We start from the raw sequence: 27735 nt of genomic DNA, 5'->3' as shown, positions 1-27735 counted from the left end.
CAATTTCCTGACTGAATCATCAGATTAAGTATTGGGATACCTGAGTTCTATGCTTCAAGGAAAGTTACAGCCTAATCTCCAGGTCTGCTGAGTTCGTTTAATTAATTTTACATGGTGTTACAAGATCTCAGCACCTCTGAAACTTGTTTTTAAATCTTTATGTGAATGTCTTCCTTACAGATAAACTGGAAAGCTGTTTAATGTGTGTAATATAATTTGAAATGCTTATTAAATACACGTTACAGAAGTACAGTGATTGCTAGCAAGTGTCTTGTTGAAACAGTTCTGCTTTTTTCTTATCTGAATGCAGTACAGTTCAAATTACCTTAAAATATTTCCTTACAATTAAGCCGCACTGTTCTGTAGACAGTAGAGAACAGGAGACAGAAGGAGCATGTGATGGGTTCCCAGGGTCTGCCACCTCACTGTTTTTAGGATGGAAGCTGGAGGGTGGATGATCATAAGCAAAACCTGAAGAGCAAGTGGTGGCAGAAGCCAAACCTTAAAATCACGAGGTTCCCCGTGGTTTAGAAGGATCCTACTGAATATGTCCAGAAGACATGCTGTGAAAACTGGCATGTTAACCTAGTTTTTGATAGGTTTGAGAAGCAGGTCAGTGACCAGGATTCAGTGGGTTTGCAAAGCTGGTTGAGGAAGTAGCTGGAAGAATCCAAGACTCAACTGCACATGCAAGAGAGGTCTCACAACTTCTGGGATACGGATTGGGTGTATCTGCGCAGCGTAGCATTTTAGTCTAAGAAAAGTACATCACATGTAACTAAGTAAGAAACAGCAGCACCAGACAGACCACTGACATTTGGGTGGGCCTGCTCACTGATGTTTGAAGGTGGGGGAAAAACAAGGGATTGGATTTTCAACCATGATTTATTTAGAAATTTAAGATCCACTGAAGGACAGTGAGACTAAAACTTACAACTTAGTGTGCCAAATGCAATGGTTAGAGTAAGTTTATAGAAGTTAATAAAAGTCATCAACTCTCATCAAACTAATACATGCTGGTTTTGTAATGAAGATGATCTAGTATCAAATGAGATTTTACTCAAAACCTGAAGAATGTTACAGTTATCACTTTATGCTACATTAATTAGAGCAAAGTCATTTATAAGACTATTCAGTCAAGGGTGGGCACATGCTCCATCCTCGTGAAGTATGCAAAATAATGGGGTGGAAAGAGAACAGCTTTTTTTCCCTTAACATCCCTTTTCTGCCTGAAAACTTGCAGATGTCTTTTAGAATCAAGACAGCAACACCAGCCCATAACTAACTTTCCCTGCCCACTCTCAGTTCTAAATTCACTTGGCCACTGATTTTTTTTTTTTTTAATTCCAGTTTTCCATTCTTACTGATTTGCAGAGTCTCATTTGGCTGAGTTATGAGCTGCTTGCCCAACAGGGTTTTTGTTCTGGTCTACCAAAAACTGGAAAAACCTGTTAGTGTACAAGCTTTTTTTTTTTTTTTTTTTTCCCAGTCTTCCTCTCCCATTGGCAGTTACAGCCTATACACATGCACACAAGGTGGTGCTTACCTTTCATGTGGAAAACTGCCTTACAAAAACTGAAGTTGTTTTTTTCATCACCTCATTGCTTTTCTAGCTTCATGAAGGCTTTTGTGGATACTTCAAGAGTTAAACTCTGTTCTCCATGGAATGGGTTTAGGTCATCATCTTATTTTTCTTCAAGAAAAGGGAGGGTGTCTGTGCATGGCTCAGGTCCAGCCTTTTCAGTAATATTTGATAGACTGGGAGATCCACAGAAATCAGCTTTGTTGTGCAATGTAGCTTTTTGGGTGCAGATGCTTGACTCCTTCACAGCAGCTGCACATCATGTCATGCTGACATCTGTAAGACTGGACAAACACCAAAGTGGCAAGTAAGTGCAAAACATCGACAAGTTGGGGAGAAACTTTTTTTTTCCCCATCTCTTTCCTTTTCCTCTTGTTTTGTTTTGGTTTTTTTTGCTGCTGTTGGAGCAAGAATGGGTCAGCTCTGTGGACGGTGCATGCAGCTGCTGCGCGACTTTGTGGCCTTCATTCAGAAGATGTCTTCAGAGCTGGTGCACAGCATAAAGGAATGCTTAGCTCTGATAAGTGAGTGCTCCTGCTTGAAACAGAATGCCTCAAAAACGAGACAGCTGTACAAGCCCATGCTGCAGCCTCATGAGCGGGTGACAGCACAGGAATTTCTGCAGCAAATTGAAAGAGGTAAGAGCATGAGGTTTTTGAAAGGATTGTGAAAGGGGAAGGAGAATCTTTTGGGGAGCTGAAAACAGATTTCCATCTGAACTGCTCTGGTGTGGTATAGTGGTGTAGGAAAGGACAGAACCACAGAGCATTTTCTTTGTGTATGGGACACCAAAAGCTCGAGTGGCACAACAGTTGGATTCAGGCAGAAGTGACCTATTCTTTTCTGCTGTGCCACCACTGTTAAACATGACCCATGTACATATGCTTAGTGAAAACAAGTCCTTCTAGCAACTGAAGTTAACTTTTTGAGTCAGTCCCTGAAGCATCAAAGCTGGAAAGAGGACTGTGTCAACATTGGGCACTACAGGAGCCTGTTAGCAGGAAACAGCAGCATGTTCCTGGCTGAGTTGTTCACATACATCTGTGGTCTGGTGCAGAGCACCTGGAGCTGCACTGAAGTGCCTGTGCTGTATGTGGGGAAGGCTAAGGACACCTTGGGGCAAGTGCCATTGGTCTCAGAGGGCTTCCCCAAACTCCAATAAACTGGTCTGCCAGTATGCACTTTTACGTACATGTTTAAGGCACAGAGCTTGAACGCAATCATAGGATTCAGCTTGAATCAAAACAGACCCATAAGTCTGTGTTCATCTACCTTGGGTGTCCTCTCAATTCTGTCCTAAGATACAACATATTAGTAGGAAAACTTTTTTTTTTTTTTTTTAATTTAATTCCTGCTGTCACAAAATGTCTTCTTGAATGAGTGTGTTTTGTCAGTTGTCCAACCTGAAAGCATTCTTATCTCAGTCTTGAAGAGGGAGCAGTTGCCTGTTGGTTTTTTGCTTTGTCTTACAGCTAATTGCATGCATTGTGTTAAGTTTAACAACCTTGGGCTGAAGGTAGTAGACAAAATTGCATATCCTTCTGCTTTCATTTCCATGCAGGGTGCAGGACACTACAAACTAAAAACTATTTCTTTACTTGATTCTTGTGACATGAACCAAGAGAGACGTTTATCCTTGATGTAACACAGATAAATGTTTGAAATGATCTGTCATGGAACAACTTTTGGAATGGTTGTTGTGATGCTGACCTGCATCCTTGAACTACACAAGGATTAGCCTCAGCTGATGTCCTTACTCGTTAAACACAGGGATCTTGTGCTTTTAATTAACTGCTGTATATGAAGCACTTATCCCAATGTCCCAATGTCTATATCCAGAATAGGACTTTACTTTTCATTTTTGTTTGCAGTGATAATCTTCCAAAGCTGAACATTTTCTTCCAAAAGCTAACGTGGTCCTGGCCATTTATGAGTGTTTTGACAGTAATCCTGCTCAACCAAGAGATCAGGTGCAAGTAAAGAGTGATCTGGAAAAAATGATGAGAACATTATGGCCCTTTACAGCACCCACTAGTGCTTCCTGAAAAGAATAAATGTATGTTTTCTTGAGAAATGCTTTCCTCTCTGAGATGGGTCCACAAAGGTCCAGTTTGTCCTGGCTTCTGAGGAGCTGGGATAGAGCAGCAGGGAGTCTTTAGCTTCTGTGGCAGCAGTGCAGAGGTGGCCACACATGCTCTTAGGAAAGTCTCAATGTCTATGATAGGAGAAAAGCACGGGAAGAAGGACCAAGATCAGTTCTCTGAGTGGCCAAAGTCTGCTGCCAAGATAGGAGCAGAGTTTGGGAGCCTCAGAAAGAGAACCAAGACACGTATATCGTACTTTAGTACTCATCTGTGTATTTTATTCCAAGATGAGATGAGCAAGTCCATCCTCAAATTTGGACAAATTATAATAAGCAGAGAGCCAACATACAGACAAATGAGTGCAAGGAAAGACTTTGTGATAGGTCATATTCATTTGTTAGCTACATCAGCAAATGTTTGATAAGCAGTTGAACATTTTGTGTGGCTTTTTCTTTATCAGTCTCCCAAATAAATATGCAGAGATATCTGAGGGATTCAAGTAGTCAGTGTGTAAGGAAGGGAATTAAAGTACATGATCCTTGTTTTTTTCTCAAGGTTTCTTGCACACACTGATGGCTAGTCCTTCCCTTTGTGTTTATTGCTAACTATTAAATAAAGCTGATCACTATATGAAGCATCTGTTCTGTGAAACACACTTACTTTGAAGGTAAGCATTTGCTATTCTTGATATGTCAGCAGCCTCTAATAGTTTGAAATATTGGCTGGGTTTCACACTGAGTCATGAAAGCTCTCAAACTTCACATTCCTCACATCCCTGTTATCCCATGTGAAGAAAAGTAGCTAGATCTTGTTCTTCACACAGATATTTCAATCTTAAATGTACTGCCTAAATCTTATCTAAAGATGGATCATGTACTTGTGTGCTCCACCAGTCAATATTCAGTACATTACCTTTTCAACTGTTGATGCTATTGAGCTCTGGATCAATGGTCATTTTTTTCCTCTTTGTTGTTCCATTCCCTGCACTGTAAGCACATAATGCAGTAACTTACAGAAATCATGGATGACTGCTATTGCTGTACTCTCGATGGCTATTGCTGAACATTTGGTTTATTCGTGGAGGAACTATCATACTCGAGAACAGGTAGACACATGCTAGGAATTTGAGCCGGAGGCAATCCCATTTGCAATGCACATTGGTATTTCCTGAAATCCATTATTATAATACAAAGAATAGAAAACACAGCAAAAATAAGAAGTTGTAAATTAAAAATATGTTCTTGTTCTATAGCTTGTAGCAAAGAATGCCACTTTCAGGTGATACATTTTAACAAAAACCTTCTGTGGTTCAGGAAGCAATAGAAGTTTTATGGAGAAGAACAACATGCATTTATACTGGATAACATAAAAGTGTCTAAAGGTTATAATTTATCTTGCACCCAATCACTAGCTTCAGGAACTTCATAAGAGGCACTGCCAAGGACAGGTTATTCTGGGTTTGTTTATTGCTGCTGCTCCTGGAAATATGAAGAGTATAGATGGGCTCTATGGAGCTGATTCAGTACAAAAATGCTTACTTGTTTGATTGGCTGTAAACTTTAATTTCTTTTTGTAAACTATACTTTTTCAAGTGTAATTAAGTCTGTGCTGTAACTGTATGTCTTTAGGTTTTGAAATGTCACCACTGGGAAAGGACCCTCTGGAAGCCTTGAGGACCTTAGCTTTTTCAGAAAACCCAGGTCTACAGCAGTCGGCTGCTCTCTATTATTTGCATATGAGCCAGCACAGTAAGTTATCTCAGTGCCTTAGAAAATTTCAACATAATTATAAATAAAATCGTATTTTCCAACTGTGAAACCTGCTTTGATTCATTAATCAAAGTCATTAATCAAAGCTCTTTTTTATTTTCCTGCTGCATTTTTTACCCGGAAAAATGGAAACGCTGTCATTGCCATATGGGCAGAATCATTCTGGAGTTTGCTATGAGGAGATTATCTCTCATGATTATAAACTGTCATTGGTGTTGAAAACAAATCAGCAGACTCTGAAGTATCTAGAGTCAGTGTATTCTGAATCTCCTGAGAGCTACACACAGAGAATCTGGTGGCAGGAAGTGGTCATAGTGATCTTTTAAGGTTTTGCAGTGTATGAGTTTTTGGCAGAGGACAAAGCCCTCAAAGCTAGGTTGTAGTGAAGACACGAAGGAAACATTATGGTTTGTAGCCAGTACTCTGTGGGAGCCACTGCTTGGCTCTTGAGGCAATTTGTGAACATCTAGAAATCAGCCTTGATATGCCAAATAAGATTCCAGCAAGAGTTTGGGTCCTACATAAAAGCAGAAATACCAGCAACAAGCAAGCTGTGTTTTATTTATTTATTTGCTTTTTATAATTGTACATCAAGCTTTATCCTCTGTATTTTTTCTAGATAAAAAAGTGCAGACTACTCAACATGAGGACCTGCTATGAGGTGGAATGACTTGTTCGGTAGCTAGGCATGTCAGTTTCCTTTTCATATTTTTAAAGTACTTGATTATTCAAAACCTTCTCAGGAAATTTGGCCTGTTTTGCCTGTAGCACTGTAATTTAAATGATGGAGAACACCACTCAGCCCATTTATGGTAACAACTCGGGCCCAAGACCAAAAAGTGGAAAATGAGAGCAATGTGAACGATGAGACTCCTGAGCATTTCCTTTTATTCCTGCAGTGAATGTTCCCCTGCCAGCAGAGCATCTAGAGCCCTTCTATGCCTTACTACGGTCTGCTGACCTGGAGGTGCAACAGATGTCTTCTTTGTCCCTTGTCAACTTTTTGCTGGAAGGAAATAGTGAGTAATTAATAATGCATTTCCCATTCTAGTGTATCTCTTATGCAGGACTCAGTACAGAAGGCAGGCACTTCTCCATAGTGACATTTTCACAGATCCAAATTCCCTTTTTTTGTGTTCTAGGTAGGACGGATGTGAGTTTGCTTGCAAGCCACATAGATGCTGGATATGTTAGGTCCCATAGCAGCAATGCTGTATCATGTGGGAAGTAATCTTGGATCTTTTTGCAAAGACTGTTACATTTTTCTCAGGCTGGTGTAGGAATATCTGTACTACTCTTTTTCTTGAATTGAGAGCCTACCACTTACTCTTTCAAGCAACAGATACAGCTCTCAGAAACAAATGCCTGTGAGATGACATTCATTTTTCTTTTACTAATTAACTGAAACTCATGCTTAAATTGCTTACAGTTTGGAAAAAAATGCTTAGATCTTTAGTATAATTGACTGTCTTCTGTAGCTTCTGGGACCCGTTTAATTGAGTTAGTATCTGGGAGCTGCAGAGGACATGTTAAAAATATATTTATAAAGGCAGACTTCAGAACATGGAGAGCAGGTGAACAAATTATGAACCTATTGGAAAACTGCAGTTGCAGTTTCCGAAATGAACTGTGTGTTTGAAAATAGAATTGCTGGTAGAAATATTTGGAAGCATCTAAACATCTCTTACTTTATCTGACAATGAATCAAGCAAACCAAGTAAGAAGAGATTGTAAGTGCCTTTCAGGCTGTTTCTATCTTAGGTCTATTTTGCTTAGTCAAAATACAGACCACAAAGGAAGGAAATATTATTTTAATGAAGGCTTTAACTATTTACTTTCTTGTTTGTCCATTTGTTTGTGAATCTATGAATAGTTGACAAAGAAATGGTTGTCCAAATGGGTTTACTTGAGCCAATTCTGGATCTGCTTGAGTCAGTGGATCCCACTGTCCAGTGTAATTCCTGTGCCTGCACAATGACTTTAGCTGTTTCAGGTGAGTGTGCTGTTCTTTCCCTTTATCCTCTGCACTGAATCCATTCAACTTTTATGTCATATTTCCGTATGATACCACTTGCAATTGGATTAAGAGTCAACAGGTGCCACATTGGTATCTTTTTGGTATTGTTATTTCACAAATTCTTGAGATTCTGGTTAAGATCTTCTCAGTGTTTCTGGCCTTTTTTGTCTTACAATTATAAACCCTTTTTAGATTTCCAACCTAAATATATTAATGACTACCGTATCTTAATTAGTGTCTATATTGGTTTTTAACTTCAATATTTCTCCCTCTTTGATGTCTATACCAATGAAGATCTTTCATTTTACTAGAATGTGAAAGCCAAGTTCATTTAAGACTTCTTTTGTAAATTAGACTCTCCATTTATGTCCATAGCCCTTTTGGGTGTAAAGCATATGTTCCAGAAATGGAACATAGCTATTTTGCAGTACCACAAACCTCAAGCATTGTTACAGTCAGAAGACATACGTAAGTGCTGTAGGAGTTTAATTTTGAATTTATCCCTTCTGAAAGACAGTGACAAGAAACATGCAGTACTTCAGTTGGGATCTCATCCATGTCTTCTACTGTGACATCCAGGAAAATATGTGTCTGATACATCTGATGATAACATTTATGTCTTTTGCGTTATGGTGTTGTTGTCATCCTGCAACTGATTTACCATTTAGACTTTATCTTCCTCTGCTGCTATTTTGTGTCATCATCAGTTTGTTAAGGGTCTGCAACAAAGCTCAACCACTGTTACCAAAAGTCATCATGTTAATCTAGCTTATTATGCCTTTCTCAAACTGCATTGTTCATGTGTAAAGAATATGTAAAGGTCTGCTTAAAACTTATAAATAATGCTTATTTCCCTTCCTATCTTGTTTTTCTATCAACTTCCCCCTCAGCATGGGAAGCTGCCACCTGATCTCCCAAGAGGCTGTGAGAGGAATTGTAGATGCTTAACTTTCTCACTTGGTTACTTATGTTGTGAAGAGAGAGCGGATAAGCAGGATCCAACCATGTGAAAGTGCTGATTTGCTTTTTTTACTTCAAATTTGAGATTCCCGGGCATAGGAGGGCTTTTGTTATAGTTACATGTATAGTTAGTGGAGTTTTTCTCCTGAAGATCTACAGAGGCAGATCCCTCCAGCTGTTTTAAGTAGTGCACAGAGAAAGGGATGTCCTCTGGAACCGAAAGATGTTAATTAGTATTGAAGGCACTCTGTACCTCCTTGATGTCTCTGTTTAACCCAGGTTGCAGGGAACCCTCAGCCACTCTAGTTGCATTCTCTTTTGAGGATGGTTACCTAACACCACTGCACATTCTGTAAGTGCCAGTGTACTTTTGAGCACAAGTAGATCACATTAAGCACTCAAGCCTACGTAAGAAAGCATCTGCTGAACATAAAGGTAGACAGTCCTGCAAATGCATAGGCTGGGTTGCTGACTGGGGCTTAGATCAGTTTTGAACATGTCTCAATTTAACTAGGATTTGGATGGACTGGATCCATTTCTTTCTTTCTCAGAATATGATTTGCTGCCACAGCAATGAGACTAAAGCAAGAAGCAACTTGCCCTGATATCTTAAAGAATCTGCTTGAGAAAACAAGGTTGCTCAGTCATGACCTTCAAGTATGCCATTCATGCTTGAGAATATTTTTTAAAAGATAAACGTGGAAGCAGAACAAAACTGGAAAGACCCTTTAGATAGCTTTGAAGTGACTAAAACTTTAAATCCAAGAGTGGCAACGTGTCTTAACTCTGCTGCAATACACGTCCGTGGCTGTGCAGGGTGAAGTTATTTAGTAATGTGACTGCAAATTATACGTGAACTGGGATATCCAGTACTTACTGGCTGCCAGAAATAGCCAAAAACTAAACAACAAACAAGCTCATTTAGATTAAAAGGATTTCAAGGTCAGTTGGTTCCAATACTGGTATTTATTCACACAGCAAGAGGACATGCATACATCTGCAATTATCTGTTTCAATCTGTGAGTGGAAACAATCAGTTCTGGGATAAGAACTCTCCTCAGAGTAGATAAGAACAGAACTAAATGTTCACAGCAAGGGTTTGGGGAGGCCATAAATCTTACCAAAAACAGTGCACATCCAAAGCTGTGCTGTCAGGAGAATTTTAAAGCACACAAACAGCAGAAAGTGAAAGGAAAGAATTTATAAATGTAGGTTTCCAGGTGGATTATTCAAATCCAGTTTGAGTAGATGTTAGTGATTCAGCTACTTTAGATTAGTATGTGGATACGTGGTTCCCTTCTAAAAACACTTTCAGGAGAAGTGATTGCTGCACCGGCATCAGTGAAGGAACCGCATTATGTAGATTTTCTTCTTCTCTGGAGATACTCTTCTCTGGAGATATTCAAGACCCACCTGGATGCCTACCTGTGCTGCCTGCTGTAGGGAGCCTGCTTTGCAGGGGGGTTGGATTCGATGATCCCAAGAGGTCCTTTGCAACACCTACAATTCTGTGATTCTGTGATAAGCAGATGGGCCATGGAGATGATAATACAATTATACACCATGGTGAGGTAGATATTTTCATAAATTCTGCCTTAAGCTGATGAAACAGATTGTGTTCAGTGTTCACATTATCTGACTACAACTAGAATGAGAATGGAGGGAGGGATGAGGGAAAATGATTTATGCAAAAATAAAACCAGCAAGTCCACAATAACAGGCTCTAAGAAAGATGGTGAAGCTGAATTTCTCAGCTTGTGAATCACCAAAAGAAAAGGGAAAAAAGGGTTTTTTGGTCATAGGGGTTTCCACTCTCCCACATTGAGAGTGGGTGCTCCAGTCACTCCCAGGCGAGAGCAAGGTGCCAAATCCATGTGCCACCACCTCCACCAACACAGGCTGCATGAGCCCATCCCACCACTGCAGACTTCCAGTGTCAACCACCACTATCATGGAGCTTTCATTTTCAAATCAAACTGTTCTTTTTTTCTTCTTAAAGGAAGAAAAATATTTGAGGCACCCAGTGGCTCAATATTCTATCATGGTCACCTGCTTCCTTCAGAAGATCTTTGGATGAAAACGTGTCCCTGAGAAGCTCTTTCACATGAGGACGTAGGCTCTGCTTTCCCTATCCCAGAGAGGAAGGTGGAAGAAAAAAAATGCCCAAATTTTTGGGCATTACAGACATTTGTAATGCCTGTGCCAAAATGTGAGCTTTTCTTCCTCACTCATAATGGAGTGTATTGTGTGAAAGAATGAGGAAGGATCAATATCTGGATGCTCAATCTTTTTGTCTCTCCCCTTTATCCAGTTTATTAGAGTTTACATCACATCAGACTGGTTTGCATCAGATGGAGCTGCACTAAATAATTTCTGCTTCCACTGTGGGAAACAAAAGAACAGTACACAGATGGATTATATTGGAGAAAGACTTATTTACAAAATTGACCTGAAAATTTCACCTGAGTAATTGCTTCCCATGTGACACGGACATTTTTAAATAGATAGCTTTTCCCAGAGCAATTATTTCACTCAAAAATTAGAATATTTTTTCCATTACAAAAGGTCTTTCTTTGAGTATAAAATATACATATGAAGGCAAAAAAGGACTTAATCTGGAATACTAAACTGATCCCAGCTGAACTGTGCTTGAATAGATATCCTTGACTATCTGTGTGTGTGTGCACCAGTTCCTTAGTGTAGAACAGCTCCAGGAACAGATGTTTTTGTTCTCATAACTCTCTAAGTTTGTTGGCACCTGAAGGTATGATGTGATCCAAATACTTTCACATTTCTTGCTTGCTTGTGTTTCATGTTTCTCTCGACAGGGTTTCAGAGACTGGGCATTGTTTAAACAGTCTAGAAATGTACATAAATGAATCAGTACTCCAAAGAAAGCCAATCCTGCCAGCTGTCCTGCTCCTGACTCTCAGCAAAAGGATATTGTGCGGCACTGTCTCATTTTTTTCCCCAGAATCCAACCGAGAGGCTATTGGCGCTGCTCAAGGAGTTACACCTTTACTGTCTCTTGCCAATTCCTATGATCCTAGAGTACAACAAAATGCAGTTGGTGCTATTCTCAACCTTACACAATCAGGTACTTTCTGACTAATGGTTTAGCTAACACTGCTAAAGAAAATTCCTCAGCAGTAGAAAGATACATAAATAGAAAGGATTAAGACAAGAACAAAAGCTTATCTGTACAACAAGTTATTTTATACAATATTTGCTTATTGTATTTATGATGATACCACAGCCTGATTATTTCAGTTTGGCCTCTCCTTAACTAGTGGAGACCCATTTTTACCTAAACCCAAAATAGGAAGGCTTGACTTTTGAACTCAAAGAATTAATGTGCAAGCAATTAAAATATGAAAGAAACAGAAATAATGATTATTTATTTAAGAAATATTTTAGTCTAAAAAGCTATCAGCACATCTGGTAGTACTTTGAAGCAATCCAGCAAGGATTATCTAAATTTATCCTGCAAGGTCAAGCTGTGATATTGTTTAACTTGTATCTCAACTCAGTGTTGGATGATTCAAAATGCACATGACACCATTATCCCACACAGCTAGAAAGGAATAATCTTATTTCTATACAGTGAGGAGATGATTGGCAAGAACTTTTACAATTGACTATTACTTCTGCTATTATTGTTTGTTTTACATGGAAATCATGCGTGGTGAATATCTGCTTGAGGTTTTTTGTATTCTCCACCAAATCACATTCTCTCAATAGGCTATAGCAGAAAACCAGCATAAGCTTAATCAACCAGCCTACGTCATTTTGCTAAAATGACTGCACACTACTGTCTTACGCCAACTCTAAATGGTGTGCTCTGATGTTTGGATAAGCATAATCACTCTATTGTGCATATCCCTGTTGAATAATGCCTCCAGATGAGAGAGAGGGAAGGGAAAGGACACATTAAAAGAACTTTGTTTTCTTAAATGGCAGAGAGGATCCAACTGGTCTTGTGCAAGGAAGGAGCCCTGCCAGTTCTCACCTTGCTGCTGGAGTCCCCTGACTCAGAAGTGCAGGTATGGCACAGGTCAGATTTTCTAACAAGGATAGTGTGACTGTAGGGAGAGCACAAACCACAGAACTGGGAAATGCAAAGGTAGAGGGAGGGGAAGGCTCTGCAGAGAAGCAGAGTGACACGTGAGTGCATCTTGGAGGAACTCAGCTCAGTCAGACAACATCTATTCAAAGCACATGATTTGTTTAGCTCCACAGGGGACTTACGATGCCAGCACATACTAATACATGCACACAGTTGTTATACAGCTACCTTTCTGTGTCTTTTGGACCATCAGATCAGCTGCTGATAGGCCTGCACTTCTGCACTTCTTGCCTCCTTTGATCTTCCCCTCTAAACAATTCTGCTAAGTGTTTTAGAAGGCAAAACTTGCAAAGAATTTTTTCTCATTGTTTGGGATGTCTTGGAACTCTTCCTGTTTTATGCTTACCCCAGACATCTTATATTTCTGCACAGTTAACAGAGTTGCTCCTTGATTTCAAGCATGCTAATGAAAACTGTGAGTCAGATTTGTAAACCTTAAAGTCCACTTGTTCATTCAGTTTGTCTGAGAAGCACAGGATTGTTTCCTGCAGTGTTCTCATTGGTTCAGTTGTAAATGTCAGAAGTGATGGAGTCTCTGGAACTGCTTTCTGCAAACTATATCAGCATCACCTAGTTCTCCTGACATTCATCTTAAAATTTCTTTCTCTGCAGTTCAACCTGCTCCTTCTAATTATACCTCCCAAGTACCACATGTTTTAATATGTATAATCTTCCCTGGAATTAATGTTTAAATCTTTTGAAAATGATCTCTTGGCATGCTAGGGCAACATGCTAGACAACAGCCATCTCCAGTCAACCAGTGTAAATATACAATGCAGTCCATGTAGATGAGCTAAGGTAGGTGTCAGCTGAGGAGTAGCTGCAGTAGTACAGGACATTCCCAGACACCAGGGAGCACGTGGGTTTGTGCAGCGTGCACTGCCACAGCATGGCTGCTGTTGTAGCAGCAGCAGATATAGCATTGTTTTTCATGAGCGCACTCAGGCTGTTATCAGGTCTACCTCACAAAATATCTGAAGGTGAAAAAGCACTGTATTTTCTTCAGCTCTCAATCTGAGCATTTCTCCAATTTAGTTTGACTCACTTCAGTGTTGTCATCACTGTGACCACCTCTCTCCCTGTTTTTTTCCCTTGTCTCTCCACAGTATTATAGCTGTGCTGCCCTAAGCAACATAGCAGCCAATGCTCAGCACCATGAGGCCATGCTGAGAATTGGTGACAGATTCCTGCTGCGCATGCTCATCTCTCTTCTGTCCTCCTCTGTGGACAAGGTAAAGCTGCAACCCTCTCTTTACATGAAGGTTTAGCATCAGAGTACAGCTATAAAGCTGGGCTTTCAGTTTCAGACTGGCACACTTCTGCTTATCTACTGCACAGTTGTCTCTATGACATCTTTCCCACAAGGAAAGACACACGTTAAAACATATGTAGGTTCTCTGAGGGCAATGTTTGGAGAAAGAAAAGGGAATCATTAAAGCCATGGACACTATCTTTAGGCTAGGTGACCTATTGTCTTTAAACTTAAAACTGCATATGAAGTGCTCTGTCCAGGCTCTCACACTTATTATGCTACTTCTCCCTTTTTTCCCCTTCCCTGTGATATCCTTAGCTTTGACTAGATGGCTTCAAAGAATAACATCTAGAAAATCTTGCTTAGCTGGGAACCACTCTCTTAAAAAACTTCAGCAAGGTTCAATTCAGGATTTAAAGGGTAAAGCCTTAAATTCTGTGTTGTCTCTCCTAGTTGAAAAAGAAAATAAATAAAAGCACATGAGACAAACTCAGTCTGTACATTTTCCTATAATTGATTTGACATTCCAAAAATAATCCAAAAACTGAACTCCATTGGCTCTTCCTCATCAACAACTTATCTAGGAGAAGTTGAAACAAACTCATTTTAAAAAAATGGTTAAAAAAAAGGCCCAAAATTTGTGCTCTGAAGATAGTATGATAGCTTGCCAGTGTTTTCACATTTATTCCGAGTACAATAGCCAAGAACACGCATTACTGAAACCACTCTTTTTCTCTCTTTTTCTTTTTCCCTTTGGCACAAAAAGGTTTCAAGCCAGGCATGTGTTTGCCTAAGAAATTTGGCTACCAGGGGTAAGTACTGTGTTACAGATAAATGAACCACACTATTTCTTTTCCTTTCTCTCTCTGCCTTTTGTTATGATCATGGTGGGGTTGGCAACCTTGCCCATTAAAAACAGAGACACCCTCATTTTTGCATGTTAGTTGGATGCTGCAGGAAGACGGAGGTTCTGTGTGCACTCAACTAAACCCACCCAAAGCAGCGAGAGGTAGTACCCAAAGCGAGGGAGCCAGCACATATCTTGTGTATACAGGGCCTTTTGCTCCCCTCCACATTTCCCAATCATTATAACTCTGATTAGGACAGAACATGTCCTGAAATTGCTGCCTGAGTGGGGCCTGCCCTCTCCTAAGGCATGAATCTCTCATTAACCGTAATTCTCCCCGAGCATTTGTCATCCTCTTAAAAAAAAATCCTATCCTGTTAAGTACCCCAATCCATTTCTACAACATACTCCAGAGATGAAAGCAGAGGAGCTGCATGTTCAGCACTAGAGTCTTAGGGCCCAGAGTAAAGTTGTTCATCTAGAAATTGTGGTGGCACCTTGTTATCAAGCAATTGCAGTAATGGTGGGGCAGGGAGAAAAGGCCCTTCTCTTTGCTCCATGGTGTCTCTGGTCTTTGAGACTTTGAGATTGCAGGGCCAGCATTGTAGAAGGACCGTGATTGAGACAGGTGGTGCTCAAGGAGGTCTTTCTGCCCCTTCTATAGAGTTTTAGGCCAATGAATTGCTCAGAAATGCCCCTCATTTTTTCTCACTGAAGTTTAGACATAAAATGAAGGTGTCCAAAGCTACATGCTACTCTCAAACCTGTATTAATTCTTGGCCTAATAAGCCAGACCAAATGAGGTTTAATTTTTCTAATGAAATACCGAGCACTGTCCTGTACCACAGAGATTGGGTTGTCCCCTCTAATGTCCTCACATTTCATCATCACCTTCTCCACACAGCAGACACACAGGCTGAGCTGGTTGCTAAGGATGTCCTGCCCAGGCTGTGCTCTCTCCTGGTGTCCAGCAGTGAGGATGCATGTCGTGCAGCTGTCGCTCTGTTCTGGGTGTTGTCCCAGCACCCACACAATCAGGTATGGCAGCTTGCCCCTGAGAGCCAGAGGGAAAGAACAGTTCTGGCCACTGCCTGCATTAACACTGTTACAGCATTCTGTGAGGTGTGCTGATATGCTCTGTGAGATCTCCCAATCCTTCCCCTTTCTGCCTCAAACGATGAGGTTTTCCTACTCCAGCTGCACTGTCTCTACCCAAGGAGCCTATCTGTTGTAGTGAGTGAGAAGCTGGGGATCCCATAGTTCATTGGATCACTTGTGAAGAGGCCCTGGGGAGGGAAAAGGTGGAGATGGATGTCAGATTGCTTAAGCAGAGCAGACACCACCCTGCACTCCTTGTGTTCCCCTCGCTTCCCAGATTGTCAGCAGACTTTCTCTTTTTTTAAATTAGACTTGAGATAATTTGAAAGTCCATCGATCTTTAGCTAATTCACTAGAACTTTCCTGTGACTCTTTATGTCCTTAGGTACAGAATGGTTTCTTTCCCCATGTTCAAAGCAAACACTACCGTTCAGCAAGTGTAATGCCATGCAAACATATGAAGAACCCTAGCTAAAAATAAACTGCAGCAAACAACCAACACAGGCACACCTGCTGTACTTTCATCCTCCACATGAAGCACCAAATTGCTAAGTAGTGGCAGACATTATTATTACCATTTTTAAACACGCTCTTCCATTCAAGTGATTAAAGGCATCCTTAGGAACACAGATATGAAAGGTTTTTATTAGGTGGCTTAAGCTAACAATAATCTCATGGGGGAGAGCTGGAGTTTGGGCAGATAAAGGAAAAAAAAAGAAAGCAAGGACCTTTCTTGTCACACTACTGTAAGCAGCAGTGACAGCCTCAGTGACCACAGCTGGGCCCAGGTGGGGCTGAGACTTGGAATTTCCCCAAGGCACTGGAGATCTGGTGCCTCACATCCTGTTGCATGTACATGGCACAGCATGAAATGAATTGTGCCTCCTCTAACTCAGGGACATGATAGAAAAATTGGGAAAGCTCTATGCCCATGGAGCCACAGAGGACTGAGTTTTCCAAAAGTTTTGTGCAGGCCATATTAGCACCACATATCCTCGTGGCACATCGAACTGTCTGCTGCAACTGAGTGCAATTTGATCTTAGCAAGCTTACTGCTGAAATATTGCTGGGGGTGATTTGCACAGCAAAAATCCAATCACATCTACTGTGTTTTTTTTTTTCAGTGAGCAAACAGGGCCGTCCCCAGGGAGTGAGTGAGCCACGTGCTCTGAGGAGAGGCTGACCTCACCCTCCCCAGGCCTCCCCATTGCTGTGGCCTGAATTTTCAAGGCCTTTAAAGGTTTCTTTCACTCACCAGGCTGAATTCTTAGTGTCTGAAAGAGGGACTTCTCCATGGGAACAGCTGTTAGGAAACAAACCACCACACAAAGCTAACCTTTACCACTGAGTCAAGTGATGCTTGAATTACTGCTGATGCTGCCAAGGATACAATAGGACAGGATTCATCTGCCCTTTCATTACCATGAATTAAACCCCCAGGAATGCTTCATACAAGCTCCCATCCCTTCCTTCTGGTCACTGTCCTGGCTGCTGACAGTGGTTCCCGGAGAGCACTGAACGACTTCTCTCTTACAGGGGAATTTTATTCAGTTCTCCAAAGGGCAACCCAGCCCTAAAATTCTAAGGAAAGAGTCAGTGTCTATGGGAAGTGATCTTTTAAGTCACATTCCTTTGAGCAAGGATGTGTCAGTTCCAGGTGATGCTGCTGACTTTCCATTCCAGGCACAAAGAGCTTTGCTTTTCCATCGAGCTACCTGATGAACAGGATAATATTCATCTTGGCAAGCACTGTGTACCCAAGGATTTTGAGCACAGCATTGCAATTCTGAGCACAGTTCCTGCTGGAATGCTTTTCCTTGCTCTTTTATTTTGAACCCGAGGAGATGTTAGGTCAATACTCACTTGCACCACCAAACCACTTGTACTCAGAGTTCTCTCCTGAGCCTCTCATGCTGCACAGGACCAAGCCAACAAAGTCTGAATCCCAGCTGTGTGCCTGCCAAGGATGCTCAGCAGAATTCAGAGTACTGTCACTTGCTGGCATCGATCTAAATAGATGGAAGAGGCTTGGCAGGAAAGTCATTACATATTGGAAAGTTCATTTAGAGTCTATAGACGATTTCCTCCTCTCGTGCTGTAGCAAATTAAATAAGGATACTACAGTCAATAGGATTACATGGAAAAGAGGACACATAGTCCAAAAAGCATTAACAGTAAACTGAAAACATTAATGGTAACTGAAATGGATGATCTAAAATTATGTGATTTCTGCTTTTGAGGACAAGTAAAGACAAAGTTAGAGAAAGTTTACAGCCATGCCTACATATAGGATTCTTTAATGCTCTGAATTTTGCCATAGTACTGCCTTTTCCATCTACTTTCATGTCTTATTTTAATATTGCTGGTTATGACAGTGCTTAAAATAAACAGAAGTGAAGATGAGGGGTGACATGAAGAAAAAAATAAATATGTCATAGAATCACAGAATCATTGGGATTGGAAGGGACCTCTGAAGATCACGTAACCTGCTAAAACAGGTTCCCTATGGTAGGTTACACAGCTAGGTGTCCAGGCGGGTTTTGAATATCTCTAGAGGTGGAAACTTTGCAACCTTTCCTGGGAGCCTGTTTGTCACCCTCTGTCATCTTCGCAGTGAAGTTCTTCATCATGTTAGTATGGAACTTCCTGTACTCCAGTTTGTGCCCATTGCCCCTCATTCTGTCACTACACACTACTGAAAAGAGCCTGGCCTCATCCACTTGACTTCTGCCCATTAGATATTTATAAGCATTGTTCAGATTACCCCACAGTCTTCGCCAGGCTGAACAGTCCCAGGTCTCTCAGCCTTTCTTCATAAGGGAGTTACTCCAGGCCTCTAATAATTGTCATTTAACCCACACAAAAGGAAGATGCGTATTAAACTTTTAAAAACTTCCTTTTGTGCTTCTTCAGTGGTCCTGAAGCAGATTTTCAAGTTCAGAATTATCCTTTTTTTTTTCCAATTATATATGATCAGTTATTTCTTTTACACCAAACACAAAAAAAGTGTCTCAATTTCTAAGTAACACAAATAAAATAGTCTGCTACTAATGAACACAAGAATCACATAAAGAACAGATAAAGAAAAAGGTTTCCCAAGAGGAAATCTTACATTGCTTTCAAATGTAGACCTAACCCAAGTACTGCTGAGGAACCTAACTGGCTGGTGTTGCAAAACCCATTTGATATGGGAGGAAAACTACTTTCAGGGGGAAAACATAAAATTTCTCTAAAGTATCCATCAAAGAATAAAGAAACATGTATTGTCTCAGAAGATGCTGTTCAGAGCACTTCACTGAAATGATGCCTGATCACAAATTGACCTAAATATACAGTTCATTACTGTATTGGGTAAGCTGCTGGGGTACTTAAAGACATGGTGCTGTTGCTGTTGTATCTCCATAAACTTCCCTTGCGAGACAGTAGGCCATATTTTGAGAGAAAAGCACTGGTCATAACCACTTAGCTGTTGGTTTAAATGAATCAAGTAATGCTTTTCTTGCAGAGCTAAGCCCAACCTACTTATTGTTTGCTGCAAAGTTTCATCACTGTGCTTGGCATTGTCTGTGTGGGATGTAATGGAGATGCTGGTTGCTTTTCTCAGGATGCTCTGGTGTGCACTGAGCTACTGCAGAGCCTGGGGATGCTCCTGTCAGCACACACAACAGACCCTGTGATTGCTGGCCACGCTGCTTGCATCATCAAAAACCTGAACCTTTCCAAGAACAGACAAGTGAGTACCATTTGGTTTTTTTTTTACTGAATTATGTGTTTATGAATAAAAGGACCTCATGTGTCACAACAAAAGTTATCTTTCTATATTTTTCCAATACAATGCAAACATGCTAAAGAAAACAAGAAATGTCTGATTTTCCTATGAGTGATATGCTTACTTAATTTGGGTGACCACATTATAGGGACAAAACATATTTTGAGCAAAGATCATTCAAACCAATTTAAGGAACCATCCAGAAGAATCCCTGGTTGGTTAGAAACTGAATCCTGATTTCCTAACTGTCACTCTTTATATACCTTTAGTTACCTGTTTACGGTATTCAGAACTGATCTAATTTCACTCACTCCCAATTTGTTAAACATAACCCCTCCAACTGCTGATGTATATTTTCCCTGCTTGGCCAAGTACACGTTGTGCCAAGGTGCTATCAAGGCTTCTATCGCTGAATTTGCTTCTAGTGAAATCCATGCCTACATATGCACTTCCCTGCTCATTTTCCAATTGCAAGTAGTTGCAGAGACTTCTTTGCTTACATGTCTCCAGTGTCTGAAACAAAATCTTTTCTACATGTGACTTACCTGATTTCAGGTTTAGGGACATTTTATCCTTTCTTTTGTTGTACTGATAATTTTCATTCTTGCAGCTCTTGTGTTCTGTTGAGTTTTGTCTAGATTGGGTTAGGCTGAAGTACCAAACCATAGTACAAAATAAAGTTGTCCCTACTGCAAAGACTGTTCTAGCAATCCTTTGCCTGCTTTCCCATGATATAACAGAGCACTCAATACAACTGGAAGAGATTTAAATCAGCCAAGCCACTTTGCTATAGAACTATGAACCTAACTAATAATGAGGAATGGGACAAACCTTTCAGCATGTCTTAAGCAGGGATTGGAAATGTCAGCTTTTCACTTATATTAGCAAAGATAGGAATTAAAATAGTTCTTACAGTTGTGAAATCAATTTTTGCAAGGAAGTGCATTTCTTCAAACTCAAGCCCACAGTAAGAGTAAAAATGGACCATGCTTTCAAAAGCTGCTTTAAAAAACTACCACATTTATCAATTAGGTTCTGTGACTTTACTCTGTCCTTGGCAGGGAGCTGGTTCATCTTCATGAAAGCATCGCGGGGTGCCATGTAACATATTTAGCACTCACTTCAGAAGTGAACTCACAGAAATGAATAGGATTACCAGGCTTCCAAGGTCAATTCTAAGACACATAAGAGTCCTTGTCACAAGAGTGAAAAAAACAGTGGTTTTGTGCCAGCAGGACACAGACTGTAGCCGCTTTAAAGGCAGCAGTCTTGAATCCAGCTTCAGCTGCTAAGCAGCAAGTTAAAAATCTGCAATATAAAATAAGAATACAAAAGAAGATATTGTTGATGGCCACCTGAGCTCCCTCATGGAGTTAGCAGCTTCTATCATTAGGATTTTCCTATGAGCTGGAGATGCAACTTCCCTAATTAAGTCTGGTGACTTAATTCTGGCTCAGAATTCATTCCTTGGTCTCAAGGACTTTTTGTCCAGGTTTGCACAGACTAAACCTCCTCTCTGTTTTCAACTTGCTATCTAAAACATAAACTCCGGTGCAGAGATACCCATGACGTTTGGGACATAGCAGATGCAATCTAAAAAATAAGGGATAAACAGAAATGTATAACACGTAACAACTCTGCAGAAACAAAACTCACCTTTGCTTGTCACATTCCCTCATATTTCCACAGATCAGAGCATTTCAGCACCAGAAAGCTTTCAAAGCCTCAAATGCAAAGAAAATGATAAACTTCCACATTTCCCCATGCTTAGCTCTGGAGCACTCACGTTACTTTGCTGCAAGACTTTAGCAAATGATAGCTTGATTGTAATATACAGCCTGATACAGTGGTAATAGGTCGAAGAATCCTTAAGCTCCAAAGTAATCTGCGATCATGAAAACACTCCATAGACAGAGCAAGCCTTGGGAAACACTTAAAATCAGGTGATATCTGGCTGTGGTCCCTGGCTGTGCTCTGCTCACAGCAGAGGAGGCTGAGGGGAGGCCTCATAATGGCTGCATCTCCTCACAGAGCAGAGGGACAGCACTGATCTCTGCTCTCTATGACAGTGACAGGGCTCGAGGGAACAGCATGGAGCTGTGTCAGGGGAGGGCCAGAGTGGGGGTTAGGGAAAGGTTCTTCACCAGAAGGCGCTGGGCATGGAACAGGCTGCCCAGGACAGTGGGCACAGCTCCAAACTGGTGGAGTTCAAAGGGTGATTAAATATATGGTTTAGATTTTGGATGGTGCTTTATGAAGCCAGGAGCAAGACTCAGTGATCCTTGTGGGTCCTCTCCAACTCAGGATATTCTGTAAATCTATGGTTTGTCACTTGGCTGCATTAGAGCTGGGAGAAGAGACATTGGCATTATCAATGTCTTATTCCTCAGTATTGCAAAGAGATACTCAGTATTTTTGAAGCCCTTGGATACCACCAAAATACGATGGAAGTGCTGAATGTTTATCTTTTTCTCATTGCAGAGAATCATTGAAAGCCCATGTGTTGAAGGTCTCCTCCAGACCATGCTTTCTATTGACATTGAAGAAAACTCTCTTCATTATGTGACATCCTGCCTTGCTGAGCTGGCAAAGCAAGGTAGGGAAATAGCCTGACCATAAATGGCTTCCTTTGAGAAGGGTACACATCCTTTATTAATTTTAATGGGAATTGAAGCCTAGATCTTTCTTCTAAGTTTACTGGGAGTTTTGCCATAACATGCAAGGAGAGCAAGATCCAGTTTACCGGTAAGGTGACATTGGCTCCATTATTTGCATTTTTTTTTCTGTTGAACTGCTTAATCATTATTTTGCTTAAAACTCTTTGTGCCAAACTTCACTGCCATACATACATGACCTGTCTACTGTTATCTGTAACGTCACCCAGTTTCTCAGCTGAATTCATTTCATAATGCCAGAAGCTAATCTAAAAGGAGAAAGAGACTAAAATACAAAGTGTGTTTATATCCTTGAATGTATTGCACGTGGATTTTATAAGAGATCCCAAATTACCATCCCTCAACAAACAGCTGTTCTCATGACACAGAAGATAAGTGTAAACTTCCCCATCTCACTCTGGGACTGGATATCATCTGTCAAACATTTCCTCTCTTGTAACTGCCATGCAACTGATGACATGCCTCATTCAGTTCCACAAGAGGTGCTCAGCAGCTGCTAGACAGAGACAACTAGGCCAGAGTGGATCTTGAGTTTAAAAGGATGCATCCTTTCAGAGCACAAACCCAATGATATAAAAATCCAACAGGCTTTCTGTGAATCAAATCCATATACCCTACTGAGAGCATAACTTCAAGACATGGCCATATTTTACAACTTATTGAAGAAATACTTATTTGCAGAAGTTCAGCCCTTACTTTGTTTCTCCAATTCTGTAAAAGATTTCCTTCTCAAGACATATGGGTTCTGGCAGATTAGTCACACTCTTTTCTAGGGCACTGGAGTTTCTATTTTCAGACTACTCTCCCACCTTTTTGCCTTCTAGAAGGAGGCACATTACGCATGGTCAAATGGATGAATGAACCCTTGACAAAGCGCTTGGTAAGACTGGCTGGCCAACGGGAACATACCGAGACATCCTTTCAAGCTGCCTCCATCATCCAGCACATGATAGATCACGGTAACTGTCACACAGCATTAACTGTGCTTTCAAAGACACTTATGGTTGTCTGAAGTGAAATGAGTCTTTTTCCAAAGGAATTAACTGACAGGTGCTGATCAACCTTTAACATTCCTCCATCATCCTCCATCTGGTTTCAACAATTCATTAGCACAAAAGAGCCTCCAGGTACCCTTGAAATACACACTTAGCAGTGAAAATAGACCATAGCCAAAGAGGATCTGGGTGAGGTGTTTGCTGCCCTCTTCAAGCACTTCTATTCTGCAGGACTAGTCTCTAAGCCAATTCTGAGGTCCTTAAAGAGAGGTTTAAGTAGAAAGGTGGGATGGTGTAAAATACTCCTTACTAAAGAAGTGAGAACACGTTGCAGACAAGAGGCATCGCTGCATCTTTGTTTGACCCTCTCTCCAGCACATATACAATATGATGGCATCCCCTCATATAGGAGCAGAGGCTGGAAGGGATCATTGCAAGGGCATGGATAGTTGTTGTAATGCTATAATAGGATGATAACAGCAGGGTGGCTACAGCAAATAAGAACAAACTCAAATACAGCAGTCACGGATGCGGAAATGAAGGAAAAGAGCTGCTTACCTTCAGAAAGCCTCAGGTAGGCAGGGATTTCCAACAAGAAATGCTCTCAGCTCCTCTGAAACGAGGTCTAAGAAGGGGTAGATCCTGGCTTCACCCCTTCTGGTCACTCAGGTGCATTGCATTCACCTGAACTTACCTGGCCTGGCCCTGCCTTCCCACCAGGTGCTCAATCACTACTTCAGGTCATAACTTAGCATTTCCACTACAGTTGTGTTCCAAAATTTTAGATCACTTCCTCTGCCCAACCAGCAAGAGGAAGATGAAACAGGATCATCAGGAAGGTGAACCAAACACTGCTGTTTTAACTCTTGAATAGATTAGCAGGAACAGTAAAGTGTCTTTTTAGAAGGTAGCCTATGTTTTCAATTTCAGTTAGAGATAATGAAGAGAACATAATTTTAATGAGCAGAAGACAAATACTTTTATGACCACTTGCCCTGCGCATTTCTTAGATCTGCAAGAAAAAATGTTCAGGGCAAAGTAGTGATGGAGTCTGGCAGCAGCATGCTTCATTGGTCATTGCGAGAAGCTGATCAGTGTGTGTCAGCACGTGCAGCAAACAAAGACAGGCTCCCTGGCAGAGCAGCCCACTGTGCAGAAATCCCACACATCAATTCCATGCAGAACCAGTGCTACCATTAATGGTTGCAGGTGGAAGCCCTTTGCCATTCTCTGCAGTGACACAGGTTGTAACTGAAGGCAGATCAGTTGTTAACAATCTGAAGCGTTGTTACACTAAACAGTTATGGAAGTGTTTTAAAAGCTCCTGCTGATCTCCAGTTATTCTCCTATTTATGCAGAAAAGATGATGCTTTTGTTGAAGTGTCACATCATTGAGATTCAGGCCTACCTCAGGAATTTTCTTACCCACCAAGAGGTTCGCTTCCAGCAGCTGGCCATTTCCACACTCTGCAGACTGCAGGCAGGTACGTCTTCATTGCCAGGCCTAACCTCTGGGGCACTGCCTGCTCCCATCAGAAGCAAAATCTTTGTCACAGGCTGTCACCTACACCCCTGAACTGACAGCTCTGCTCGCCTAAGCAAGCAGAAGAAGCCCAAAGACAGCTGCTACCTTAACTATTTTGTCTGTTTTAAAACAAGAAAGAATATCTTAGAATAAACACAGATATACTTTATTGATTTTGAACTTTTAGATCAGCAGGAAACAGGACCTAGGGTATAGATGTTTTTGTCCATTATGAGGATGCATGGTGCTCAGCCTAAAAGCTTTTCAAATTTAAAATTTTAATTTATTTTGATTAAGCAAGCACAAGCAGATCACATGGATGGCAAAACCTGGAAAGCTGCACATTTTCCATACTAAAATTCTGTTTCTTAATATATTTCTCTCTTTGGTTCTTTTGCTTTTAAATCATTTTTTAAGTACAAGTTGAGTACAGATGAGAAATGCAATATGATAATAAATTAATGATAATAAGTATATAGTGTGTATCTCCACAAATACAGAGCCAGAGCTCTGATACATCTTTGTGTATATCTGCTGTACAGAATCAGTACATAAGAGTGAATTTGCCAACTGAGTGAAACAGCTTTTGCCACCTGGATCTGAAGTCAGCAGCAAACATTCTTGAATGGTTGTAGGGATGAAATTAGTGTCCATCTGCTTGGTGTGGCAGAAAGATATTGTTCCACTTTCTGTATACTTATTTTATACTGTAGTAAGAAACAATTGCATTATCTAACTTAAAATAGAAGCGTTCTAAGCACATGCATTAAAATGCAGGGGAAAACATCTGAAGAGGGCAGTTGCTGCATCTTACCTAATACTTGTTTTTCCTCTTCAGATCCAGAATTCTCATTAGCATTCAGGAAAAGCCAAATGGCCAAACTCCTCGAGCAAGTCCGTCAACAGACAGAAGAAACTCAAGAGCTCCTTAGGGCAGCTATTTGCCATGCAGACAGTTAATATTTAAACCAGATAGCTTACAAAAACTCACCAGATCCAAGAGCCTGAACTTTTAGAGATGACTGTCTTCATTAGTACCTGTAGCTTAATTGCTCCTGTTACTTGCAGTTTCCTGGTATGAACGTGGTGCACAACACCTTTACAAAGCAGAGATGTTCCGATAACGAGAGTGGAACCAGATCAAAAAGCAAACACAGTATAACAGCTGCCATGAAAGACTTGTGAAATGTGTATATGAAGACAGAAATCTATGTTCTGCAAATGGCAGGTTATTTCTATAGGTACTTGCAAAAGAGAAAGTGAACAAATTCGACAAAATTACACATTAATGTTATACTCTGTTAATTCATTTTGAAAGAAGTTCGAGGACCAATACATGTAGTAGTATGCTTAGCTCTAAATTCAACTGTCTTGAATAATATGTATACAGGTTCAGACTGCTCACGCTTTCCCTCTTCTCCAGGGGGCAGTGAATCTGTCTCATGGATCTTCTTGCCAATCAGAACAGTATTTTTCAGAAAAGAAAAACACAATACCAAAGTCCAGAGCCTTGAACTTATGGGGCACTGCTTTTTTTTTTTTTTTTAATGTTTTAATTTCTAGGAGAAAGCTAACCTATTAATAGTTGTCTACTACTAATAATAATTCAGTAGTAATCTATTTCCTCCTTTAAAACATACACTTCTTTTTTTAAATTCAGGAAGCTGGTTGAAGCTTCTTGTTGGACTGGCTGGAATACTGTAGTTTTATGACAATTCAATTGGCAAATCTCTGCTCCCAGATTGCACAGTTTCTTATTAAAAAAAAAAAAAAAAAAAAGATGTACAGCTTTAGAGTTGCTATTGGCTACAAACATGGAATACAAATTGAGTGAGATGTAGAAAAACATCTGCCAATTAAGATCTCACTATAACATTTTACTTTGGTCCAAATCTTTAAGCTGAGCTTAGGAGCATGGGGAGACATTTTATTTGAGTAAAGTTTCATTTGAGCAACTGCAAGTTCTCTCCAATTATGAGGTCTAAAAACAAACAAATCAACCCAGCCCCAAACAAGTAAAAGCTTCTCTTGGATAAAGCAGTATGGAATTTTCAATACTCATGTGTAGCAGATAGTAAATTTCTTTAGAAACATCACGTGAAAGGCCCATGCACCTAATGATGCATGTTGGTGCAGTTGGGTTCTTAGAACAGAGGAGCAAAAGGAGCTGACTGACACAAATAGGGATGAAAGCAGGAGATCTCCAACTTCAGGCCACCTCCTTGGAAATGACTTTAGATCATTTTCCAAACAGAAAACCAGTGCAACTTCTTATAACCACTGTGGCATAAGTGAAGACTTTAGAGCGTCTTCTCTCTGTTTTTCTTAGCTATTTAATTGCAAACGTTACTTCAACATCTTTGCAAGAAACAAAGTTGTTGTGAAAGGTCACTCACTACTCCATACCTTCAGAAATGCTTTAATTTCTACAACTGCTGATTCTACCTCACAGAACTGTTGACTCCAAGCGTACAAATAACAAAACAGATGCAACAGCAGGCAAAAAAGCTGGCATTCATTTTATGCTGTACTTATTACTGATAACAATATTCAAATCTTCCAGCATTTAAGAAAGGGGGTTAAACCCAAGATTTAAAATCTTTTTTTTTTTTTTTTCATATTTTTGGACTCTCACATCTACATCTATACCCATTCTGTAGACTTTAGTTTGCATGTTGGGTCCTTGAAAAAGAGCATTTGTTTTCCTTTTTATTTGAAGCAAACCTGGAATGAATATAATTATACATTGTTTTATTTGCAGTTCAGTGCAAAGAACACATGAGAAATGAAGTAAACTCTTCATCTTTGTGCTTTAAACAGCAAAGTGAGTTTTCTGATGTCTCACAAAAATAGTCAAGATCAATACAGCTTATGCCTGAGCCTAAATGAATCCTTGGGCCAAAAAAAATGAAGCTAAATCTTACTGGCAACATCTTTGTTCTGTTCATAGCTGTAAGTAATCTGTACTGATTTTTCAGTGAAGAGATCAGAGGAAAACTAAAAACTAAAGAGGTTTTACGCATACCAGGAACATGA

At 40.4% G+C, this 27735-nt stretch overlaps 1 protein-coding gene across 1 annotated transcript; it reads left to right on the top strand.

The window, feature by feature from the left end:
* The first annotated feature begins 1546 nt into the window (after positions 1 to 1546).
* LOC116240553 (uncharacterized) lies at positions 1547 to 26394 on the top strand. Its single transcript, XM_090135736.1, has 14 exons — positions 1547 to 2220; positions 5295 to 5414; positions 6335 to 6454; positions 7309 to 7428; positions 11387 to 11509; positions 12373 to 12455; positions 13645 to 13770; positions 14557 to 14602; positions 15542 to 15675; positions 19340 to 19468; positions 21986 to 22100; positions 23004 to 23138; positions 24533 to 24658; positions 25538 to 26394. Exons 1-14 carry the CDS (start codon positions 1995 to 1997, stop codon positions 25657 to 25659), a joined length of 1725 nt encoding a protein of 574 aa, XP_089991862.1. The 5' UTR covers positions 1547 to 1994; the 3' UTR covers positions 25660 to 26394.
* Positions 26395 to 27735: the final 1341 nt, after the last annotated feature.

The sequence above is a fragment of the Phasianus colchicus genome, chromosome 2, assembly GCF_987193195.1.
Source record: "Phasianus colchicus chromosome 2, bPhaCol1.hap1.1, whole genome shotgun sequence".
NCBI classification, from domain to species: Eukaryota; Metazoa; Chordata; class Aves; order Galliformes; family Phasianidae; genus Phasianus; species Phasianus colchicus.
The sequence above is the reverse complement of the archived record's forward strand: the minus strand, read 5'-3'. Positions and strand labels throughout refer to the sequence as shown.

Excerpts from the sequence above, each read along its gene's own strand:
- LOC116240553 (XM_090135736.1), top strand. The coding sequence starts at position 1,995 with ATGGGTCAGCTCTGTGGACGGTGCATGCAGCTGCTGCGCGACTTTGTG. Across the intron at positions 23,139-24,532 it reads CCAGCACATGATAGATCACG|AAAAGATGATGCTTTTGTTG; the intron begins GTAACTGTCACA and ends CTATTTATGCAG. Across the intron at positions 24,659-25,537 it reads ACTCTGCAGACTGCAGGCAG|ATCCAGAATTCTCATTAGCA; the intron begins GTACGTCTTCAT and ends TTTCCTCTTCAG.